The sequence below is a fragment of the Triticum aestivum genome, chromosome 2A, assembly GCF_018294505.1.
Source record: "Triticum aestivum cultivar Chinese Spring chromosome 2A, IWGSC CS RefSeq v2.1, whole genome shotgun sequence".
Taxonomy (NCBI): Eukaryota; Viridiplantae; Streptophyta; class Magnoliopsida; order Poales; family Poaceae; genus Triticum; species Triticum aestivum.
The window spans coordinates 717,960,381-717,980,964 of record NC_057797.1 but is presented as its reverse complement, the minus strand read 5'-3'; the positions used below and the strand labels follow the sequence as shown (position 1 = coordinate 717,980,964).

General features: G+C 49.4%; 1 protein-coding gene across 1 annotated transcript; it reads left to right on the top strand.

Moving 5' to 3' along the window:
- Positions 1-18,029: 18,029 nt before the first annotated feature.
- On the top strand, positions 18,030-20,584 carry LOC123191912 (BTB/POZ and MATH domain-containing protein 1-like). Its single transcript, XM_044604460.1, has 2 exons — positions 18,030-18,080; positions 19,832-20,584. The coding sequence occupies exons 1-2, from the start codon at positions 18,030-18,032 to the stop codon at positions 20,582-20,584; spliced, it is 804 nt and encodes a 267-aa protein (XP_044460395.1).

Genomic DNA, 20,584 nt, shown 5'->3' with positions numbered 1-20,584 from the left:
TACGACAGGGTCACCGCCGCTCGCGGCTGCCGGATGCAAAGCGCTGCATCACAACATCTGGACACTGCTGGTGAGCACTCCATTGCAGCGTCGGGAGCGTCGGCGAGTGCTGATCCATTGCAGCGGCGGAGGGAACACCATTGAGCGCTCCATTGCAGCGCTGGAGGGAGCACCGGCGAGATGCATTGTAGCTCCGAGACCGCCGGCGAGCACTCAATTGCAATGTCGGGAGCGTCGGCGAGTGCTCCATTGCAGCGCCCGAGGGAGCGCTAGCGACCGCTCCATTGCAGCACTGGGGGGAGCTCCGGCGAGCTGCATCAAAGCTCCGAGACTGCCGGTGAGCACTGAGCACTACTCCATTGCATCGCCAGGAGCGCCGGCGAGCGCTCCATTGCAGTGCCAGAGGGAAGGCTGGCAACTGCTCCATTGCAGCGCTGGCGAGTTGCACCGACGCTCCGAGACCGCCGGTGAGCGCTCCATGGCAGCGTCAGGAAATCCGTCGAGCCTCCATTGCCGCGCCCGTGAGCACTCAATTTGCAGCACCGGGAGGAGCGCTCCATTGCAGCCACCGAGCACCGCCGCATACGGTGCTCCGCCGTCGTAGCAGGACATCATAGCAAAAAAATTGTCATCATTGCTGCACAAATCACCGCCCGCCATGGGCGCCGTCGCAGCAATGGTGCTGCTGCAAAAAAAATCAAGGGTTGCAGGCGCGACGAAGCACACCGGAACCTTGCAGCTGAAGTGGTCGGAGTCGCCCTTCCCCGGGCCCTGTAAGAATCGTGTTGTGGTGGTGGCCGGTGTCGCCCTTGTCCTTTTTAGGATCGCAGTCCGTGGCAAGGATGCAGCAGCGATGTGGTTGTGCCGCCCTCTCTATTTTCAAACATTCACGGGGTTGGGCGCAGGATGCATCAAGGTGGTGGCCGACGGCAGCTCCATGCCGATTTTCTTGCTGCTATGGTAGTGCTCTCCATGGATTCTCTGCTCTGGCTGTGAGCATGAATGAGATTGGAAGAGGAAGAAAAGAAACATGTGGAGAAGGGAGCTTCGTCGTTAGAGCATCTCCAGCCTAGGGGCGAACCCAGGAAAATAATTGAGAGGGGGCAAAAAAAGTATGGTGAAAGGGCATTTCCCTACTTTATGTTTTGGATGATGATGACAACCCTTTGTGGTCTAAACGTGTGCTATATGTTTCAGGTTCTCGATGCTTAGGCTTACATCGGATTGCTATTACCTCTCGAAGGAAAAGATCGAAGATGTGTCCTCTACGGTTTTATTTTCTTTGGTCGTAGAGTACCCGTACTATCAAGAGGGAATCCTCATTAGGAAGCTCTAGGTGAATCAGTTCATGTACACTTTTCTCACCCTCTCTTTGCCTTCCTCGGGTGTGTGTGTGAGAGAGAGTTTTCCTTGCCTCTTCCCCTCTTTTCTTTTCTGCTCACTGTTTCTGCCCAGCAGTTGTACCGCTCTCTGGAGCGGTTGTACCACTGGGTCTTGTCGCTCACCAGCTGTGCTCGAGCGGTTGTACCGCTGCCTCCGGGCGGTGGTACCGCCACCATGCTCTGCAACAGCTGGGGCGGTGGTTCCGTCCATGCACCGCTCAAGTACCGCTCTCGCTTCTGGTTTGATGCGGTTCTTGGGCGGTAGTGGCCCGGTTGGTCCGGTCGTTCCACAATGACCGGTACCACCGGTGGTCCGAGCGGTTCTTCCGCTCAGGACTTAGCCACCCAAGAGCTCAAGGCCATACCGTTGTTTCGGCCAGGCACCGCCCAAGTACCGGCCAAGCTCCTGTTTTGATGCGGTGATTGTGCGGTGGCCAGGCGGTTAGTCCGGTTAATTTTCTTAGCCGGTACTACCGCCCCCCTGGTCCGGTTGTACCGCTTGGTAGGGTTCTGCAGATACACCGTGAGTCCTGGTTGTACCGGGACGAGGACCGGTTGTACCGCTGCAGTGCTAATTTTGCAGTAACGGTTGGAAATTGAGGGAGACTATATAAGGGAGCTTCTCCCACCTACCTCTCCTACCTTTGACCTCTCTCACTCCACCATTGATGCCCTTCAAGCTCTCTTGCCCGATCTCTCTCTCTAGCCACTCAAACTTGTTGATTTGCTAGGGATTGAAGGAGGAGACCTAGATCTACACTTCCACCAAAGGATATTTGGTTCCCCCATACTTTCTTGTGTGGATTTTGTTACTCTTGGGTGTTTGAGCACCCTAGACGGTTGAGGTCACCTCGGAGCCATATTCCATTGTGGTGAAGCTTCGTGGTTTTGTTGGGAGCCTCCAATTAAGTTGTGGAGAGAGCCCCAACCTTGTTTGTAAAGGTTCGGTAGCCGCCTTCAAGGGCACCAATAGTGGAATCACGGCATCTCGCATTGTGTGAGGGCGTGAGGAGAATACGGTGGCCCTAGTGGCTTCTTGGGGAGCATTGTGCCTCCACACCGCTCCAACGGGACATACTTCCTCTCAAAGGGAAGGAACTTCGGCAACACATCCTCGTCTCCACCGTCTCCACTCTTGGTTATCTCATGCCTTTATTTAAGCAAGCTTACTTGTTTCATATCTATTGCTTGCTTGTGTACCTATCCTCGTTGCATCATATAGGTTGCTCACCTAGTTGCATTTCCAGACAACCTACTTTTGATGCAAAGTTTAACTTGTTAAAGAAAAGCTAAAAATTGTTAGTTGCCTATTCACCCCCCCCCCCTCTAGTCAACCATATCGATCCTTTCAATTGGTATCAGAGCCTCGTCTTTTTATTAAGGACTTTACCGTCCAAAGAGTATGGTTGATACCGTAGACAGTGTGGAGGAACACTCCGGTGTGAATCCGATCTCGTCTACGGGAGATGGGGGAACTTCGGTCTCTCGTGAGGAGTTCAATGTGGCCTTGGAGACATTGAAAACCTCCAGGACGACCGAAGTCGAAAGCATGTTTACTAAATTTCTTGAGGGGCTTAAACTATCCACCGCACCGTTGAAAGTGGGTGATCCCGCCAACAAGGTGACGGATGCTATCCCTGACAAGGGGGAAGCTAGTAGTGAAAAGGCTCCTTCTTCTAGTGGCAAGAATGGCACCGGCATCTTTGCCCATGTGGAACCACCACTTGTTTATGGTGGACCGGTTCCTTCCGCTCATTTGAATCATGCCGGTCCTCCCCCTAAGATTGTGAAAAATGAGGATTTTGATTCTTGGGTTTACCGCTTTAAACGTCATTTAAATCATGTGAACACTAACCTTTGGAGAATCATTGAAGAAGGTTTCTATCCACATGATCCAAGAAACTTCACTCCTCGAGAAGCTGCGGACAATCAATTCAATGAGAATGCTCTCTTCATCATTCAAGATGCTATTCCACCCGAAGACCTACCTCATCTTTGTCCTTTCGCCTTGGCCAAAGATGCATGGCATTGTGTCGTGTCTCTCTACCAGGGAAGCGCAAGCATTCAACGCTCCTACTATGAAGTGGTACAAGATGAGGCCAATGAGTTTGCAATGAAGGAAGATGAAGAACCTCGTGAGCTCTATCGGAGAGTAACCAAACTCACGGTCTCACTACAAGATCACGGGAGCAAGGACACGGATGACAATTGGATCAAGAGCAAATTCCTCAAGGCAATGATGCCCTATCACAAGGCCATGTCCTCCGTCATTCGTCAAAGACTGGACTTCCACACTTTGACCTCAAGTGAAGTGTTGGATGAGTTTGTGGCCATGAACATTTTGGACAAGACCGCCGACAATGCGGTGCTTCGTTCTCAACGGGCAAAGAAGCCTAACCTTGCATTGAAGGCCAAGCTAATAGTGGAAGACGAAGAAGAGGAAGAAGAGGAGAGCAACCCCGAAGATACGAAGTATGCATATCATGAACACATGGCACTTGCTTCAAGGCAATTTTGGAGCAAGAAAAAATCAAGGCCAAACTTTAGCAAAATCAACTCGAGTGGTACAAGGGGCAAGCAACGTGTAAGGACTTGCTACAATTGCGTCAACGTGAGTCATTTCGTTGCGAAATGCCCGTATGAGAAGAGGGAAGACAATGGTGGCAAACTCATCCGAAAGGACAAGGCCAAGTCATTCCCCAACAAGAACAACTTCACCAAGAAGACTCATCCCAAGGCCTTGGTTGTGCAAGAAGAGTACAATGAGGACGATGACGATGATGAAGATGATGAGTCGGTTGCCATGGCCTCCGTTGCCATTGCAACAACGTCACGGGTGTCTCTCTTCGACTCACCCAAGGAGAGCATCACCGCCAAGTGCCTCATGGCTAAAGCCACCAACAAGGTAACCTCCAACATCAAAACTACCATCATTAATCATCCTTCCCCAATGGATAGCATTAATGAATCTGAGGGAGCTAATGTGGAGGCTAACGAGTTTGAGGCCTTTATGGGCAAACTCAAGGGAAAATCCAAGAAGCACTTTATTGCTCTCTTGGAACAACTTGGTGAGGCCAATGACATGATCGAGGCTCACGAAGACACCATCTCTAAGATGGAAGGACATAGTCGTGACTATGCCGATGAGATTTCAGATCTTTCCAATGCTCTTGAGGAAGAGCGTGGTCTTCGTTTGGCCCTTGTTGTTTCTCATGTGCTAAATTCCGAGAAGGCCAAACTCGGGGTTGATCTTGCTAGACTCAAAGAGGAGTTTGTTATACTTGACAAGGCCAGCAAGGCCTTGAAGGGTATTCATGCTAGTCTCAAGGAGTCTCATGATCAACTCCAAGTGAAGCTAACTAAGGAGAAAGCAACTTTTCCTCATATGGTTTTAATTGATAATGCAAATGCTACTAACCCGTGTTGTGAGCATATACATCTTGTTGAGGAAAATGCTAAGTTGAAGGAGCAACTTGAGAGAGGTCTTGCGACTTGCATACAAGGCAAGAAGAACCTCAACGATCTCTTGACCAACCAAAAGGGAGGTGTGGCCAAGGAAGGGGTTGGGTACGTCCCCGACTCCAAGAACAAGAAGAAGAATGACAAGACCAAACGGCCTCCTCCTCTCATGCAAACCTTTGTGAGGAAGGGAGAGAGTGCCCCCGAGGAGAAGAAGAAGAATAATGTCAAGAAGGGCAATGTCACCCCTCCCAACAAAGCCGGCGATTTTAATCCTTCTTATGTGTTATCCGTGCTAGTGATGGGCATGTTTATGCCAAATTTGTTGGTTCTCTCCATGAATACATTGAATGGTCTATTTGGGTTCCTAAGACCCTTGTTACTAACATCAAAGGACCCATTATAAAATGGGTACCTAAAACTAAGCATTGATCTCTTGTAGGTGTTTGCTTCCGGTGGTGGATCATGGTTGCTTGATAGCGGAGCTACAAATCATATGACCGGAAGCAAGGACTTGGTGGTGGACGTGCATAAGGTTCCATCTATGCCCACCAATGTCGAGTGGGGTGACGCCTCATCTTCTAAGGTATTGGGACTTGGCAAGGTGGTCATCTCTCATGATCTCACAATCGAGAAGGTCATGCTTGTTGAGTCCCTTGCATACAATTTACTTTCCGTTTGTCAACTTGCAATCATGGGCTTTGCCACTTTCTTTGATATCGATATCGTGGCCCTCTTGTGGAGCAAGACTCTTAAAGTAGCCTTTGTTGGGCATGTCGAGAACGGTCTGTATGTGATTAACTTTTCGGAGCGACCCACTAAGACCGCGACATGCCTAATGGCTAAAGTTGATATGGGATGGATTTGGCATCGCCGGTTAGCCCATGTCAATATGAGATCTTTGCAAAGTCTCCTCAAGGGGGACCATGTCCGTGGACTAACGAATGTTAGTTTTGCTAAAGATCGTGCTTGCAGTGCCTGTATCGAAGGAAAGCTACATGAGAAGGCTCACCCTCCCACGACTATCATTTATTCAAAGAGGCCTTTGGAGCTTCTTCACATGGATCTCTTTGGGCCTCCATCCTTCGATAGTCTTGGAGGTAGGAAGTATTGCTTGGTGATTGTGGATGACTACTCAAGGTACACGTGGGTGTATTTCTTCAAGAGGAAGAGCGAGACCCAACAAACCGTCATTGACTTTGCAAATGAAGCACAACGTCAACACAATGCAAAGATCTTGACAATAAGAAGTGACAACGGCACCGAGTTCAAGAACTACACCTTGAATGAATTTCTTAGTGATGAGGGAATCAAGCATCAATATTCCGCACCATACACCCCTCAACAAAACGGTGTTGCGAAAAGGAAGAACCGGACGTTGATGGATGCGGCAAGGACCATGATGGCGGAGTTCAAGTCTCCGTACAACTTTTGTGCCGAAGCCATCAACACCGCGTGTCATGCATCCAATCGGCTCTACCTCCGCAAGGGCTTGAACAAGACTCCATATGAGATACTCACCGGTAACAAGCCCAACCTCAAGTACTTCCGGGTGTTCGGGTGTAAGTGTTTCATTCTAAAGAAAGGTGTTCGGTTGTCTAAATTTGAGGCTAGAGCTCATGAGGGCATATTTGTTGGTTATGCTACAAACTCTCATGCTTACCTTGTCCTCAATAAATCCACGAGACTTATTGAGGAGATGTGTAACGTGGAGTTTGATGAGAATAACGGCTCCCAAGTGGAGCAAAGTGGCACTTGTGATGTAGGTGATGAAATTCCTCCTCAAGCCATAAGAAGAATGGGTGTTGGTTTTATCCTACCCATTGAGGAACCCCTTGTGGCCGAAGGAGAAGGACAATGCTCCACTCAAGTGGAGCCATCACCAACCCAAGACCCACACGCTTCTGAAGAACAAAGTGAAGGCCCTCAACCTCATGAACAAGACCAAGGGCAAGATCATACTCAAGACGGTGTTGACACATCAAGTGATGCCCAAGGTCAAGTTCTCTCACCCAAGCAAGTTCAAGATCAAGAACAAGTTCTTGACGGCGCTCAAGATGATCAAGTAACTGCTCCTCAACTCACCACCGAGGAGGAATTAGAGCGTCGTGCCGCCAAGATTGCATCCAAGCTCTCCACTAAGGATCATCTCATGACGAATGTGCTTGGAAGCTTAAGAAAGGGGGTAAGCACTCGTAGACAATTAGCAAATTATTGTGAGCATCACGCGTTTGTCTCTTGTGTGGAACCCCACAAGGTCTATGAGGCGCTAGAAGATCCAGATTGGCTCAATGCCATGCACGAAGAACTCAACAACTTCGAGCGCAACAAAGTGTGGAGATTGGTGCCAAGGCCAACGGGGAACCACAATGTCATTGGAACCAAGTGGATATTCAAGAACAAGCAAGATGCCCATGGGATTATCATTCGCAACAAGGCTCATTTGGTAGCACAAGGCTACTCCCAAGTCGAGGGTATCGACTACGGTGAAACCTTTGCTCCCGTTGCTCGTCTTGAATCCATTCGCTTGTTAATTGCATATGCTTCTCATCATAATTTTAAGTTACAACAAATTGATGTGAAGAGTGCTTTTCTTAATGGTCCCATTAATGAATTGGTTTACGTCAAGCAACCCCCCGGGTTCGAGGATCCCTACTTTCCCGATCATGTGTATCAACTCGATAAGGCGCTCTATGGCCTTAAACAAGCCCCACGTGCGTGGTATGACCACCTTACCGAGTTTTTACAAGACCGTGGTTTTGAAGTTGGGCTAATCGACCCCACTCTTTTTACTAAGAATGTCAAAGGGGAGTTGTTTGTGTGCCAATTATATGTTGATGATATTATCTTTGGTTCTCCTAACAAAGCTTTCAATGAGGAATTTGCCGCTCTCATGACCTCAAAGTTCGAGATGTCCTCCATGGGAGAGTTGAAGTTCTTTCTAGGATTCGAAGTGAAGCAAAGAAGAGAAGGAACCTTCATCAATCAATCCAAATACGCTCAAGACATGCTCAAGAGATTCAAGCTAAGTGATGTCAAGCCGGCTTCCACTCCAATGCCCACCAAGTGCCAACTTGACTTAGATCCCAATGGTAAAGTGGTGGATCAAAAGGTATATCGTTCCATGATTGGATCCTTGCTTTACCTTTGTGCATCTAGACCGGACATCATGTTGAGTGTGGGAATTTGTGCACGGTTTCAAGCCGCACCTAAGGAAAGTCACTATGTGGCGGTCAAACGAATCTTTCGATATTTGGCTCATACCCCAAACTTTGGCCTATGGTATCCTAGAGGATCAAACTTCAAGCTTGTAGGGTACTCGGATTCCGATTGGGCGGGAGACAAAGTGGATAGGAAGTCCACTTCCGGAGGGTGCCAATTCCTTGGTTGCTCTTTGGTAAGTTGGTCTTCCAAAAAGCAAAGTTGTGTGTCTCTCTCGTCCACTGAGGCGGAGTATGTTGCCGCCGGTAGTTGTTGTGCTCAACTCCTATGGATGAGGCAAACTTTAAAGGATTACGGTGTCACTTGTGACAAAGTGCCTCTTTGGTGTGACAATGAAAGTGCCATCAAGATCTCTCTCAATCCGGTACAACATTTCAAGACGAAGCATATTGAGATCCGGTATCACTTCATCCGGGATCACATTAGACGAGGAGAGATCGAGCTCAACTATGTCAACACTCATGACAACCTTGCAGATATTTTCACGAAGCCCTTAGATGAAGCAAGATTTCACGAGTTAAGGCATGAGCTAAATATCATTGATTCGAGCAATGTGGCTTGAACCCTTGCACACCCTACCACGCTCAACTTGTTGTCTAGTTTAGGTGTAGGCATGGACATAGGGGGAGTGTTGTTCTCTCAATGAACTCTCCCTCCCCCCATTATGCATAAATTGATTGTGTCTTTCACATTAGCCATATTTGATGGTACTTGTGCTTCAAAGACGAGTTTTGGTCATGGACCCAAGGATAATTCTTCGCGGTGCCATACCAATTGACTCAAACATAGGTGGCCTTGGCCACCGTCCTCTCTTCGGGGAGTTGGAGTTAGCCTTGTTGTTCTCGTGTTGTTTTCTCTCTTTCTCCCTTTGCTATTTGTGTTAGGTTCTCCTAGGGTGTTGTTTCTCTCCTGTCTTTGTGCCCCTTCTTTCTCCCTCCGGATTGCACTCATTTGATCTTGGTTTGGGCTTGGGTGGTCGGGCGGTACAACCGGTACCACGAGCGATTCTACCACTGGTACCGGGTTGTGCCGTCCCAAGGGTTTCCGTTCAGTACTTGGGCGGTTCCACCGCACAATCCCACGGTAACCCACGTCCGGTACTACCGGTTGTTGCCGTGCGGTACTACCGCTGCCTTCCAGGCACCGGAAGTACCGCCTCCATCCACCGGTCTGTACCAGACGAGCGGTACAACCGCTCCCCTAAGCGGTTCTACCGGGGCGTGCGTACGGGCCTATATATATCTCGACGGGGCTGAAGGGTTGTCTTTTTTCCCTTCGTCCTTGTTCCTCTTTTTCTTGCCCTAGCCGCCGGCCTTCTCTACCCCTGCCCCGGAGTGCGTCTCGCGCTTCGGATCCTTGGCTCTCCGTGGATTCTCTCCGTGGAGGCCTTCCGATCTCTTCCCATGGATGGTGGTAATGCCTCATGTTCTTTGCCTCTAGTTTTAGTGTAGGGTTATTCCTTGTCTAGGGCTTTACCCTGCTTCCCGCGTTTAGTGTTCGATCTATGGCATAGAAGAGTTCCTTGTTAGCCTCCTGTCCTGTTTGCAGCACTTAGAATTCGGAATATTACTTGTGTGATTCCTATGCCTCGGTTAGATCTATCTTCCCTGGTAGTGCCACTGTCAGCGGTTCTACCGCCCCTACGGGCGGTACAACCGCTGGAGCGGTACTACCGGCGGAAGATCTGGTACAACCGGAGTATATCAACCACTAAGCATTGTTCTATCTTCATTGTTGTTTCAACTTGTTCCTTTTCTGCTAGTGGGTGCAATCCTCTCATCCTTGTTGGGTTTTTGTGTGTTCTTTTCGTGTGTGTGTTCAGGTGGCTCTAGTTCTCTCTCTGCTCCTCGCAAGACCAAGAATAGGGCACGAAGGACCTTGCGACCGATTGTCTCAGATGATGAAGAAGTTGTGATTCCCAGAAGGCCCACTCGCCATGAAAAGTCTGCAGCTGCTAAGCAACGTGTTGTCATGCCATTGCATCGTTGGAAAGCCAAGGATTGGGAAGCCTGCCGCTCAAAGAATCCGTATGAGGTTCCCATTGCTTCCCGTTGGACCACTGTTCAGTTCCGGAATGAGATGCAAGTGCGGATTGTTCATGAACTCTTTGAGCACAACAAGAACAGATATGCCAAGCAGGGGACAATTGATTTTGATCATTGGAGAAACAACATGGAGTATTTTGGTGAGGCACTAGCTCTCTGCGAGGAGTTTGATCTTGTCAAGATCATGTCAGTCAACTGTGACTTTGATGTTCAACTTATCCATCAGTTCTATGCCACGGTTCATTTTGGAGAAGATGATGCGCGCACTCTCACCTTCATGTGTCGCGATGAATTGTTTCACGTTCCCTGGAGGGCTTTCTGCAATGCTATTTGGTACGAGGATACCGGTCTGCAAGGAAGGGGTGGCATTCGCCCTCATGATTTTCCTGAGTCCATGCCTAAGGAGAAGCTTGCCCCTCTGTACATTAGGGGTCGTGGGATTATTGGAGAATCCAAGGATTTGGAGAAGGTCTATGACATCATGCACCGAGTGTTCCGCAATGTGCTTTTGCCCAAGGTGGGCAATCAAGATGAGATTCATAGCTATCTGGTTGATTTGATGGTTGCTATGAAGACCATGGTGGGGACAGGGGCAATGTTTGATGTGTCCAATTGGCTGTGGCATGAGATGTACAACATGGTCATCTACCGTAAAGTCCCAATCTACGCTCCGTTTGTCATGTGCTTTCTGAACTCTGTGTGGGCTGTTCGTCATCCTGGAGAGCTCCTCACTTCTCCAGACAACCTCACTGTTCATGAGGTCAAGCTCCTTAAGAAGAAGAAGCATGCTGAGCCTCGCTTCCCTGAACATGCTCCTGAGGATGACTATGCTACTTCTGACGATGAGGACTTTGAGTTGGAGCCAGGGTCAAGCCTTCATGGGTGGCCAAACTTACTGCCAAGGTGAAGAAGACCTTTTGTCTCCAGGCTGACATCCAGAAGAAGATGTATGAGGCACATGTCAATGAGAAGCTTGCAGGGCGTCGCCAAATCGCAATGATGAAGCACCTCAACATGCAGGTTCAGAGTGGCTCTGAGAAGAGCATCACCCCAGAGGAGCGTTGGATCTCTACCCATAGCACCTGGACTGATGATGAAGCCCATCCCCAGCCATCATCCTTGTTTGCAGCAGCGGACAATGCCATGGAAGAATCTGATCACGACGACGATGACGCCTCTGATGATGAAGATCCAAATGCGACTGAGGAGTCAGAGGAGGACGCCTGAGCTTTGGGTCGCTAGCTTCGCTCTTTTCCTTTTTGGTGTCTTGATGCCAAAGGGGGAGAGGGTTCTATAGGTCTCGGGGATTTGCTTGGGTTGTTTTCTCTTGTTCTTGTGTTTTTGTGTTTGTTTGTGGACTTGTTTCGTTCCGTGCTGTGTGTGAGACTTGCTAGACTTGCTACTCCGTTTATTCGTAGGTCTTTATCATTATTATTGCCTCTAAGTATTATATTGTCTATCCTTTTGAGCTCAGAGTGATGAGTCTATAAAATCTAGGGGGAGTCTAGTCCTGAAAGTGTGCCCATGCTTTCTAACAGCTAGTACTTGTTGGGGCACACATTCAGGGGGAGTTCCGTCTAGATTTCATTGACTTATCTCTTGCAAATCGTGTTGTAGTCATCATCCACCAAAAAGGGGGAGATTGAAAGGGCATTTCCCTACTTTATGTTTTGGATGATGATGACAACCCTTTGTGGTCTAAACGTGTGCTATATGTTTCAGGTTCTCGATGCTTAGGCTTACATCGGATTGCTATTACCTCTCGAAGGAAATGATCGAAGACGTGTCCTATACGGTTTTATTTTCTTTGGTCGTATAGTACCCGTACTATCAAGAGGGAATCCTCATTAGGAAGCTCTGGGGGAATCAGTTCACGTACACTTTTCTCACCCTCTCTTTGCCTTCCTCAGGTGTGTGAGAGAGAGAGAGTTTTCCTTGCCTCTTCCCCTCTTTTCTTTTCTGCTCACTGTTTCTGCCCAGCGGTTGTACCGCTCTCTGGAGCGGTTGTACCGCTGGGTCTTGTCGCTCACCAGCTGTGCTCGAGCGGTTGTACCGCTGCCTCCGGGCGGTGGTACCGCCACCATGCTCTGCAACAGCTGGGGCGGTGGTTCCGTCCATGCACCGCTCAAGTACCGCTCTCGCTTCTGGTTTGATGCGGTTCTTGGGCGGTAGTGGCCCGGTTGGTCCGGTCGTTCCATGATGACCGGTACCACCGGTGGTCCGAGCGGTTCTTCCGCTCAGGACTTAGCCACCCAAGAGCTCAAGGCCATACGGTTGTTCCGGCCAGGCACCGCCCAAGTACCGGTCAAGCTCCTGTTTTGATGCGGTGATTGTGCGGTGGCCAGGCGGTTAGTCCGGTTAATTTTCTTAGCCGGTACTACCGCCCCACTGGTCCGGTTGTACCGCTTGGTAGGGTTCTGCAGATACACCGTGAGTCCCGGTTGTACCGGGACGAGGACCGGTTGTACCGATGTAGTGCTAATTTCGCAGTAACGGTTGGAAATTGAGGGAGACTATATAAGGGAGCTTCTCCCACCTACCTCTCCTACCTTTAACCTCTCTCACTCCACCATTGATGCCCTTCAAGCTCTCTTGCCCGATCTCTCTCTCTAGCCACTCAAACTTGTTGATTTGCTAGGGATTGAAGGAGGAGACCTAGATCTACACTTCCACCAAAGGATATTTGGTTCCCCCATACTTTCTTGTGTGGATTTTGTTACTCTTGGGTGTTTGAGCACCCTAGACGGTTGAGGTCACCTCGGAGCCATATTCCATTGTGGTGAAGCTTCGTGGTTTTGTTGGGAGCCTCCAATTAAGTTGTGGAGAGAGCCCCAACCTTGTTTGTAAAGGTTCGGTAGCCGCCTTCAAGGGCACCAATAGTGGAATCACGACATCTCGCATTGTGTGAGGGTGTGAGGAGAATACGGTGGCCCTAGTGGCTTCTTGGGGAGCATTGTGCCTCCACACCGCTCCAACGGAGACGTACTTCCTCTCAAAGGGAAGGAACTTCGGCAACACATCCTCGTCTCCACCGTCTCCACTCTTGGTTATCTCATGCCTTTATTTAAGCAAGCTTACTTGTTTCATATCTATTGCTTGCTTGTGTACCTATCCTCGTTGCATCATATAGGTTGCTCACCTAGTTGCATTTCTAGACAACCTACTTTGATGCAAAGTTTAACTTGTTAAAGAAAAGCTAAAAATTGTTAGTTGCCTATTCACCCCCCTCTAGTCAACCATATCGATCCTTTCATATGGCCATATGCATAAATGATAAATCAACAAGAAAAAAAAACATCCATGTAAACTAAAACATGGGAATAATCACTTTATTATCCACATGGTACCCAGGTTCATTGAAATGGGAAAGGAAACTAACCATTTGAGATAAAAAGTAATAACAACAATATAACCATATCTTGTTCTGAAGTTGCAAAAGAGAACATTGACACATTGTTCTCACACTTAATCTACAACCTGCAACAACAACGAAAAACATGATCAAAACTGAGAGGGTGGAAACTTTGAAGAAGGCTGATATTAAAAAAAAACAGTAAGAGCTTTAGGCCGAGCATTACCTTCCGTTTCATCCCACGACGTTCTTTCACCGCATGGAAACGTTTAACTATCACTTCATTTGGAATTTCGTTCAACAATTCTTTTTCTACAAAGCAGATAAGGCTATGGTTCATAAAATCATCACTAATTTTGCTACGTAGAGCATTCTTCACAATCTTCATAGCTGAGAAGCACCTCTCAACGGTTGCAGTGGCAACAGGCAAAGTAAGTGCTAGCTTTATAAGTCGGTATACTAAAGGATAAGAAAGATGCTTCTTTGTAGTCACCATTAGTTCAGCCAGATCACCAATATTATTCAAGCTGGCAAACCTTGTATCATGGGTTACATTATCCAAATAGAGATCAAGTTCATGCTCAAGACCCACCAAATCATTGAAGTCATCTGGGTAAAACTGAGCCAATTTCTTCAACTTCTCAACATTATAGTGACCAAACTGATCACTTGGACTCAAAGCTGACATACAACAAAGTAACTCAGAATTGATAACATTGAATCTGCTATTTAACTATTCTACCAACATATCTAGGACAGCAAAGAAACAATCAATCCGATAATGATGCTCATTGTTAATACCGGTCCTTTGCCTTATCTTCTTTGGATTCACGTAATCATTTTCCATGTCCATCACTAAAATGTCATTCTTCTCACAAAAAGAACGTACCTTGTCTAGAAGATCATTCCAACCATGCTCAGATCTAAGCTTTAGTAGCTCTCTCTTAGTAGATTCCACATCTGATATGGCATTAACAATGTCCATGTCCTTTCTCTGAAATGTTTTAGATAGCCCATTTGTTAAAGAAAATATAATCATCATCATGTGTAGATAGAATACAGAATCAAATGATTGAAAATATTTCAGAATCCCACTGGCTTGACGTTTCTTAACAGAATCAGTGCCATCTTCCTCAACATATTCTAGCACTTTAACCACCGATGGAAACATCTTTGACAAACCTACCAAAGTTCTATAGTGAGAGTTCCATCTAGTATCTCCTGGCCTTTGAAGAGAAAGCTCTTGATTTAGTCCAGTTCCTGTAGCAATCTCACCCTTACCAATTGCTTTCCTCACTTTCTTCTTGATGATCCACTCTAAGTTTATCCTTTCTCTTGCAAGATGATCCAACAACAGTCACCATAAGTGATATCATATCAAAGAAATCTCCAACATCAGTAATTTTCTTTGCAATGGCCACAACAACCAAGTTAAGTTTGTGCGCAAAACAATGTACAAAATAAGCTGAACTGTTATCTCTCATAATTTTTGCTTGCAAACCATTGAACTCACCTGCCATGTTGCTTGCACCGTCATACCCTTGTCCTCTCACTTGTTTTAAACTCAAACCAAACTTTGCAATCATAAAATCAATTTTGGACTTGAGAAAAGTAGTTGTAGTCTCCTCAACGTGAACAACACCTACAAACCTCTCATATGACAGTCGACCACTCACGTATCGTAGAACCAATGCCACCCGCTCTTTGTCAGAAATATCACGACACTCATCAACCAATAAGCTGAACACATCACTGCCAATTTCTTGCAAAATACATGACAAGATTTCTTCTGCAAAGCATTCAGTAATACTTTTCTGAATTTTTGGAGACAACATTTGATTATTTTGTGGGGCGTTTTTGAATGCCTTGGCTACAATTTCATTCTGACTAATAGTATATTCCATCAACTGCAAATAGTTTCCCTTATTTACCGACTCTTCTGATTCATCATGACCACGGAATGGTTGTCCTTGATGCAACAAGTATCGACATACAACAATTGCAGCATTGACCCGAATAAGATGCTCAGTTTTCTCAATTGGACATTGCTTGTGTAAGGCTACCGGGATTGATTGATCTATGTTCTCTAGATCCTCACAGTTTTTTAGTGCTCTATTGTGGAAACTGTTGCGATCACCTACATGAGTCACAAATCTTTCCGACTTCTTCCAATTATGAAAGCCATCTACTACAAATGCATCATGCCCAGATTTGTTACCTTTGGTGTTGTCCCTGAATAAATAGCAACACAAGCAATATGCATTGTCATTTGCCTCACTGTACTCTAGCTTAGTACCACCATACTCCTCATACCAATCAGGATTGAAATACCTATTGGTCTTTCCAATCATCCTTGGCTTAAAAGTTTTTGGTTCAGGTCGATGGGGCCCCCACATCAAGTATTTTCTTCGTATGTCCTCATGCTGATTGGGATTGTAATATATAATCCTCCTCCTTTTAGATGGATCCCTAGGAAGCTTCTCCAAATCAACTAGTTCGGGCATCGTGGAAGTTGTTGATTTTTTAAAAAACCTCTCCATTAGTTGTCCTGTAATATTAAGTGCCAATAGTTCAAACCTCAATGAAAAGAGGTTTGAACTGATCTAATTACACAAACTGATAATTTATACATAGGAGTTAACAAGACTAAGATGTTTTTAACATAGAAACAAACAAACAAAAAGCTTGAAGAAAAACATTCTAGGGATTTACCTTGATGTCAATTGAAGTTAGGGAATTGCAGGAGATCAGGAGATTGGATCACCGTCGACTGTCGCCGTGTTGCCGCAGTGCCGCTGCAACGTCGCCGGCCAGGTCGCTAGGAGCGCCATCGAGCAGCAAGGGACGGACGAGGATCGAGGGGGAGTCGACGATTGCCGGCGGCGCCGCAGCGAGCCGGTGACTCGCGGCGGTTCGAGATTGAGGCGATACGATAGGCGAGGGCTTTCTTTAGTCCCGTGCGTTTTTTTCTTAGGAAAATCCCAGTCCGTATTTTTTCTTAACAGGAGGCGTTGCAGGCTGCGTACATGTGTTGATGTGTAGGCAGGGGAGTTACGCTACGGGGCTGTTGGCAATCCTTTTTACTGGGCTTACTTTTTTAGTATTGGGCTTCTAAAATATCTAAAGAATTAGGCTTAGTGGGGGCACGTCATTAGCCTTTGTGGGGGCACTAATGAATCACATGGTACTACTATACCTCGATGGAAAAAATCAAGTGGGGCCAGCTGCCCCCACGGCTCTTCACGTAGGTCCGCCCCAGCTCCAGCCGTTGGCCCCCTCCAGGCGGCGATTTTAAGCGCCCCCTGGGGCGAGCCGGCGCTTAAATCGGCGCGGGGGCGAGCGGGTTCCCAGCCGCTCGCCCAGGGTCGCCCCGGACGCGTTTTTTTATTTTTAAAAAAGCTGAATTCGACGAAGTTCGGCAAAGTTCGGCTAAAAATCGGCAAACTTGATATTCATATTAAACATGTTCAACGTTTTACATACATTATTAAAAAAACTAATCTATGGGGCGAAGAACTCGATCAGCGCGGCGAAGTCGCCGACGTCGCCGCCGTCCTCGTCGGCGGCGGCGGCCTTCTCCTTCTTGATGGCGCGGCCGCCCCTACTGGACCCCTGCCCGGCGTCTCCATGGCGGACAGGCGGTGGCGGCGCGTCGTCGTCGTCGCTGTCGTCGAGGACGACGATGCCTCCCTCGTCCCGGCCACGGCGACGAGCTTCGAACCGCACGAGGGCGGCGCACTGGCGCTCCCTCTCCGTCTGCACCCAGTCGTCGCGCGCCCATTGGAGGGCCACTTCTTCGTCGAGCACCTCCTCCTTGATGCCGCTGGCGAGCCCGGGCTCCATCTTCACGGCGGGGAGCCCTGGCTCCGTCTTCGGCTTGACGAGTCGGGGAGGAGCCGAGGACGAGGCATGGACGCCGCCTTCGTTGATGACGATGTCGACCGAGCGTTTGCGCCGGCCGAGCGGGGTCTCCGCTACGAGCTCGGCCTTGACGCCGAACACCGCCGGAGAGCCGGAGGAGTGGGAGGAAGAACGGGACGAGGACGACGAACAGGAGGAAAACCTCCTTGGCATCCATTGCCCGGCGCCGCGGCGGGCCACCGAAGCGACGGCCGGTCCCCGAGGGTATGCGAGCGACATGTTGTTGCCGCCCTCGAGGAGCGCGAGAACCTCGCCGAGTGTCCGGCCGGGGACGGACCACCACAGGCGTCGCCCCTCGCCGTTCCACTGGCCGCCCGCCACTACCGGTGCCCCGTTGGTGGAGGCGAGGTGTTGCTCTTGGCGGCGCTGGAAGTACGCCGCCCATGCCTCGTGGTTGTCGGCGGCGTACTGCGGGGAGGCGCGCTGCTCCTCGGTCAGCGACGACCGAATGCGGTCGAGCTCGTCGGCGAAGAGATCGGGGCGCGCGACGACGTCCAGCAGGGGGGACGGGGAAGCCTCCGGCGTTGAGCCTCCATCCTGTCGGCCCAGCCCGCATGTCTGGAGGCGTCGGAATGTTGGCCTCGAAAAGCATGTACTCCTCCCACGTTTGCAGCGCATCGCCGAGGAACCGCTCGCACATTGTCGTGGATGGGGCTGGGAGAGAGGAGAGGATCGTCGGCGGTGTACAGAGACATAGAGGTTCGTCGGCGGAGAGAGAAAGAGAGCACGACGTCTGTGGCCAATGGCCGGGGGGCGCTTTTTATAGCCCTCGGGGAGGCGTGCGTATGCGGGGCGGGGGAGGGGGCGGCGCCGCGCCACCCGTGAAGAGCCGCCCCGTGAGGAATCAATGAAAGGCTGACCGGCGGCAGCCTTGGCATTGATTCCCCGCGGGAAACCGAGGCGTTCGCAGGACGACGAGGCGAATGTCGCTGACTCAGCGGGCCTGCGGCTCTTTCGTGCCAAAACCATTTCGCCCGGTGCCCACGAGCGCCCTCAGCGCGCCGGGTTCGGCCTGGGTCCGTCGGCGCCGAATTCGGCCTGAGCCGGCGAAAATTGGGCTTCTGGGGACGTGACTAGGCCGATTTTTGTGCGCCGGCGCGAAAAAATCGCCTGGGAAGGGCGTGTTGGGGGATTGGCTGGAGATGCTTTAGAGATAAGGTTGGGGGAAGTGGTGGGCCGCTTGACACAGGCCACGTGGCGCGTAGAGGAGGTGGTTTACGAGATGGAAAAATCAGTCGGTTGATTTAGAAACTTTCCCTTTTGTTTTTTGGAAAAAGCTTACCTTCTACCGGCAGATCGCGTGCGTCCGTCTGCCGGCTCCTTGGCCGTTTGATCGTGTGTTAATCAGACGGTCAACAGCATCCCTGTGTCCGCCGAAGCCGCGTCTGTTTTCCTGCAACTCACCTGTTGTTTCAAGATAATCATTCATGCAACCGGGTAACAGCAAGGGGTTTCGGGCCTCGTCGGGAAGCCGCGTCAGTTTCTTGCAGCTCACTTGTTGTTTCAAGACAGTCATTCCTGCAACTGGGTAACAATAGGCGGGTTTCGGGGCTCGTCTGGATTAGAGGTCGAGCGGATGGATTTGGGAGCCGGCGGACGGGCGCGGCGGCGCAAAGCGTTGGGCCACCATGCCTTATCCATCGCGGTGGCGAAGACGACTTGCTCGGGATCGGCGACGACTCACGCAGGTACGAATCAGAGATCGGCGGTTTCTGCAACAATGATCTTGTTTCAGAAATAAAAAACAATTCAGTTGTGAAGTTTATTTTAGCAATAGGATCTGGTTTTAAAAAGTTTCTGCAACGCAGGTCTTGTTTCAAAAAAAAATGGTTCGGCAGCGAAGTTTTTTTCCTGCAACATGGGTCTTGCTTCAGAAACATAGCCCCGGTTGAAGAAAGCGTTGGAGGAGCACACGATGTTAGAGCGTACGAGGCCAAGCATTTCAACACGACGCATGTTTCAGAAACATAGCTTCAGTTGCATAAATCGTCAAAGGAGTGCCAAGCGTGGGAGCTCGTCGCCGTCATGCTAGACTAGAGGCCGCGACTGTTCTCGAAGCAGCCCCCCTCGGTGAGCTCAATTTGCGTCAGATCCAACATGGTGCGCCATAGTGTTGCAGAAACTTCAATTTAGTTCCTGCACACCAGCGGCGGGCTGATTTTGCGGTGGGTTGGTGCTGGCGCCGTGCAAGGCGCGACTCTGTCGAGGCCGGGGGATAAAGTGTTGTTTCCGCAACAGAGCGTTCGTTGCGGGAAATAAAGAGCGAACATGCAGGACGTGGACATTAGATCGGACGGCTATCAGTTCGGGCATCCAATGGCCGTCAAGACGACGGATAAAATCTAAACATCCGCCGGCGGACGCATAGCGTCACCCTTTTTGAAAAAAGCTTACCTTCCACCTTGACATTGCTGGACCAACATGGTAGAGTATCCAACCTTACTACCCAGGGATCCCAAGGTAGCATACAACATACTTTCCATAGTACCACCGGCTATTGGGGCTTTGAAAAGTTTGTCGAGAAATCAAAGCTGCGACAGCAGCTTGCCCTCACCGGGGACTCCTTCACAGTCAGATGTGTCTTGACTGTCATCAAAAAGCATCAGGCAGAAGATGTGCACACGGCCGTCGCCCCGCTCCCGCATTCCAACCTGCACAAACACTTCCTAGATATGTTGAAGGGTGGGGAAGGCGCGGACATGACCTTGACCGTCGCAGGCCAGTCGTTCTTCGCGCATAGATGTGTGCTCTCCGCAAGGTCCCCGGTGTTTAAGGCTGAGCTCTTTGGTAAGATGAATGAGACTCTGGCGCAGAGCATCAAGATCGATGGCATGGAACCCTCCATCTTGGAGGCACTCCTCCACTTCATCTACACGGATTCTCTGCCGGATGACCGACATGCGGATGATAGACACACAGAGATGCAGCACCTGCTGGTTGCCGCGGATCGATACGGAGTCGATAGGTTAATGGCGATATGCGAAGGGAAATTGCGTCGAAGCATCGGCGTGCAAACCGTCGCAACGACCCTCGCTCTAGCGGAGCAACACCACTGCGTGCACCTGAAAAGGGCATGTCTTGAATTTTTGTCTTCCCGAGATGTCCGCCAAGGTGTCAAAGAAACAGATGGATTCAAGCATCTCGTAACAAGCTGCCCATCGGTTATTCTCGAGATTTTCGACAAGCCTCCCCCACAATCCTGA

Coding starts and splice junctions, on each gene's coding strand:
- LOC123191912 (XM_044604460.1), top strand. CDS start 18,030: ATGGGGCTGGGAGAGAGGAGAGGATCGTCGGCGGTGTACAGAGACATA. Junction 18,081..19,831: donor CGGTGTACAGAGACATAGAG/GTTCGTCGGCGG, acceptor CTTACTACCCAG/GGATCCCAAGGTAGCATACA.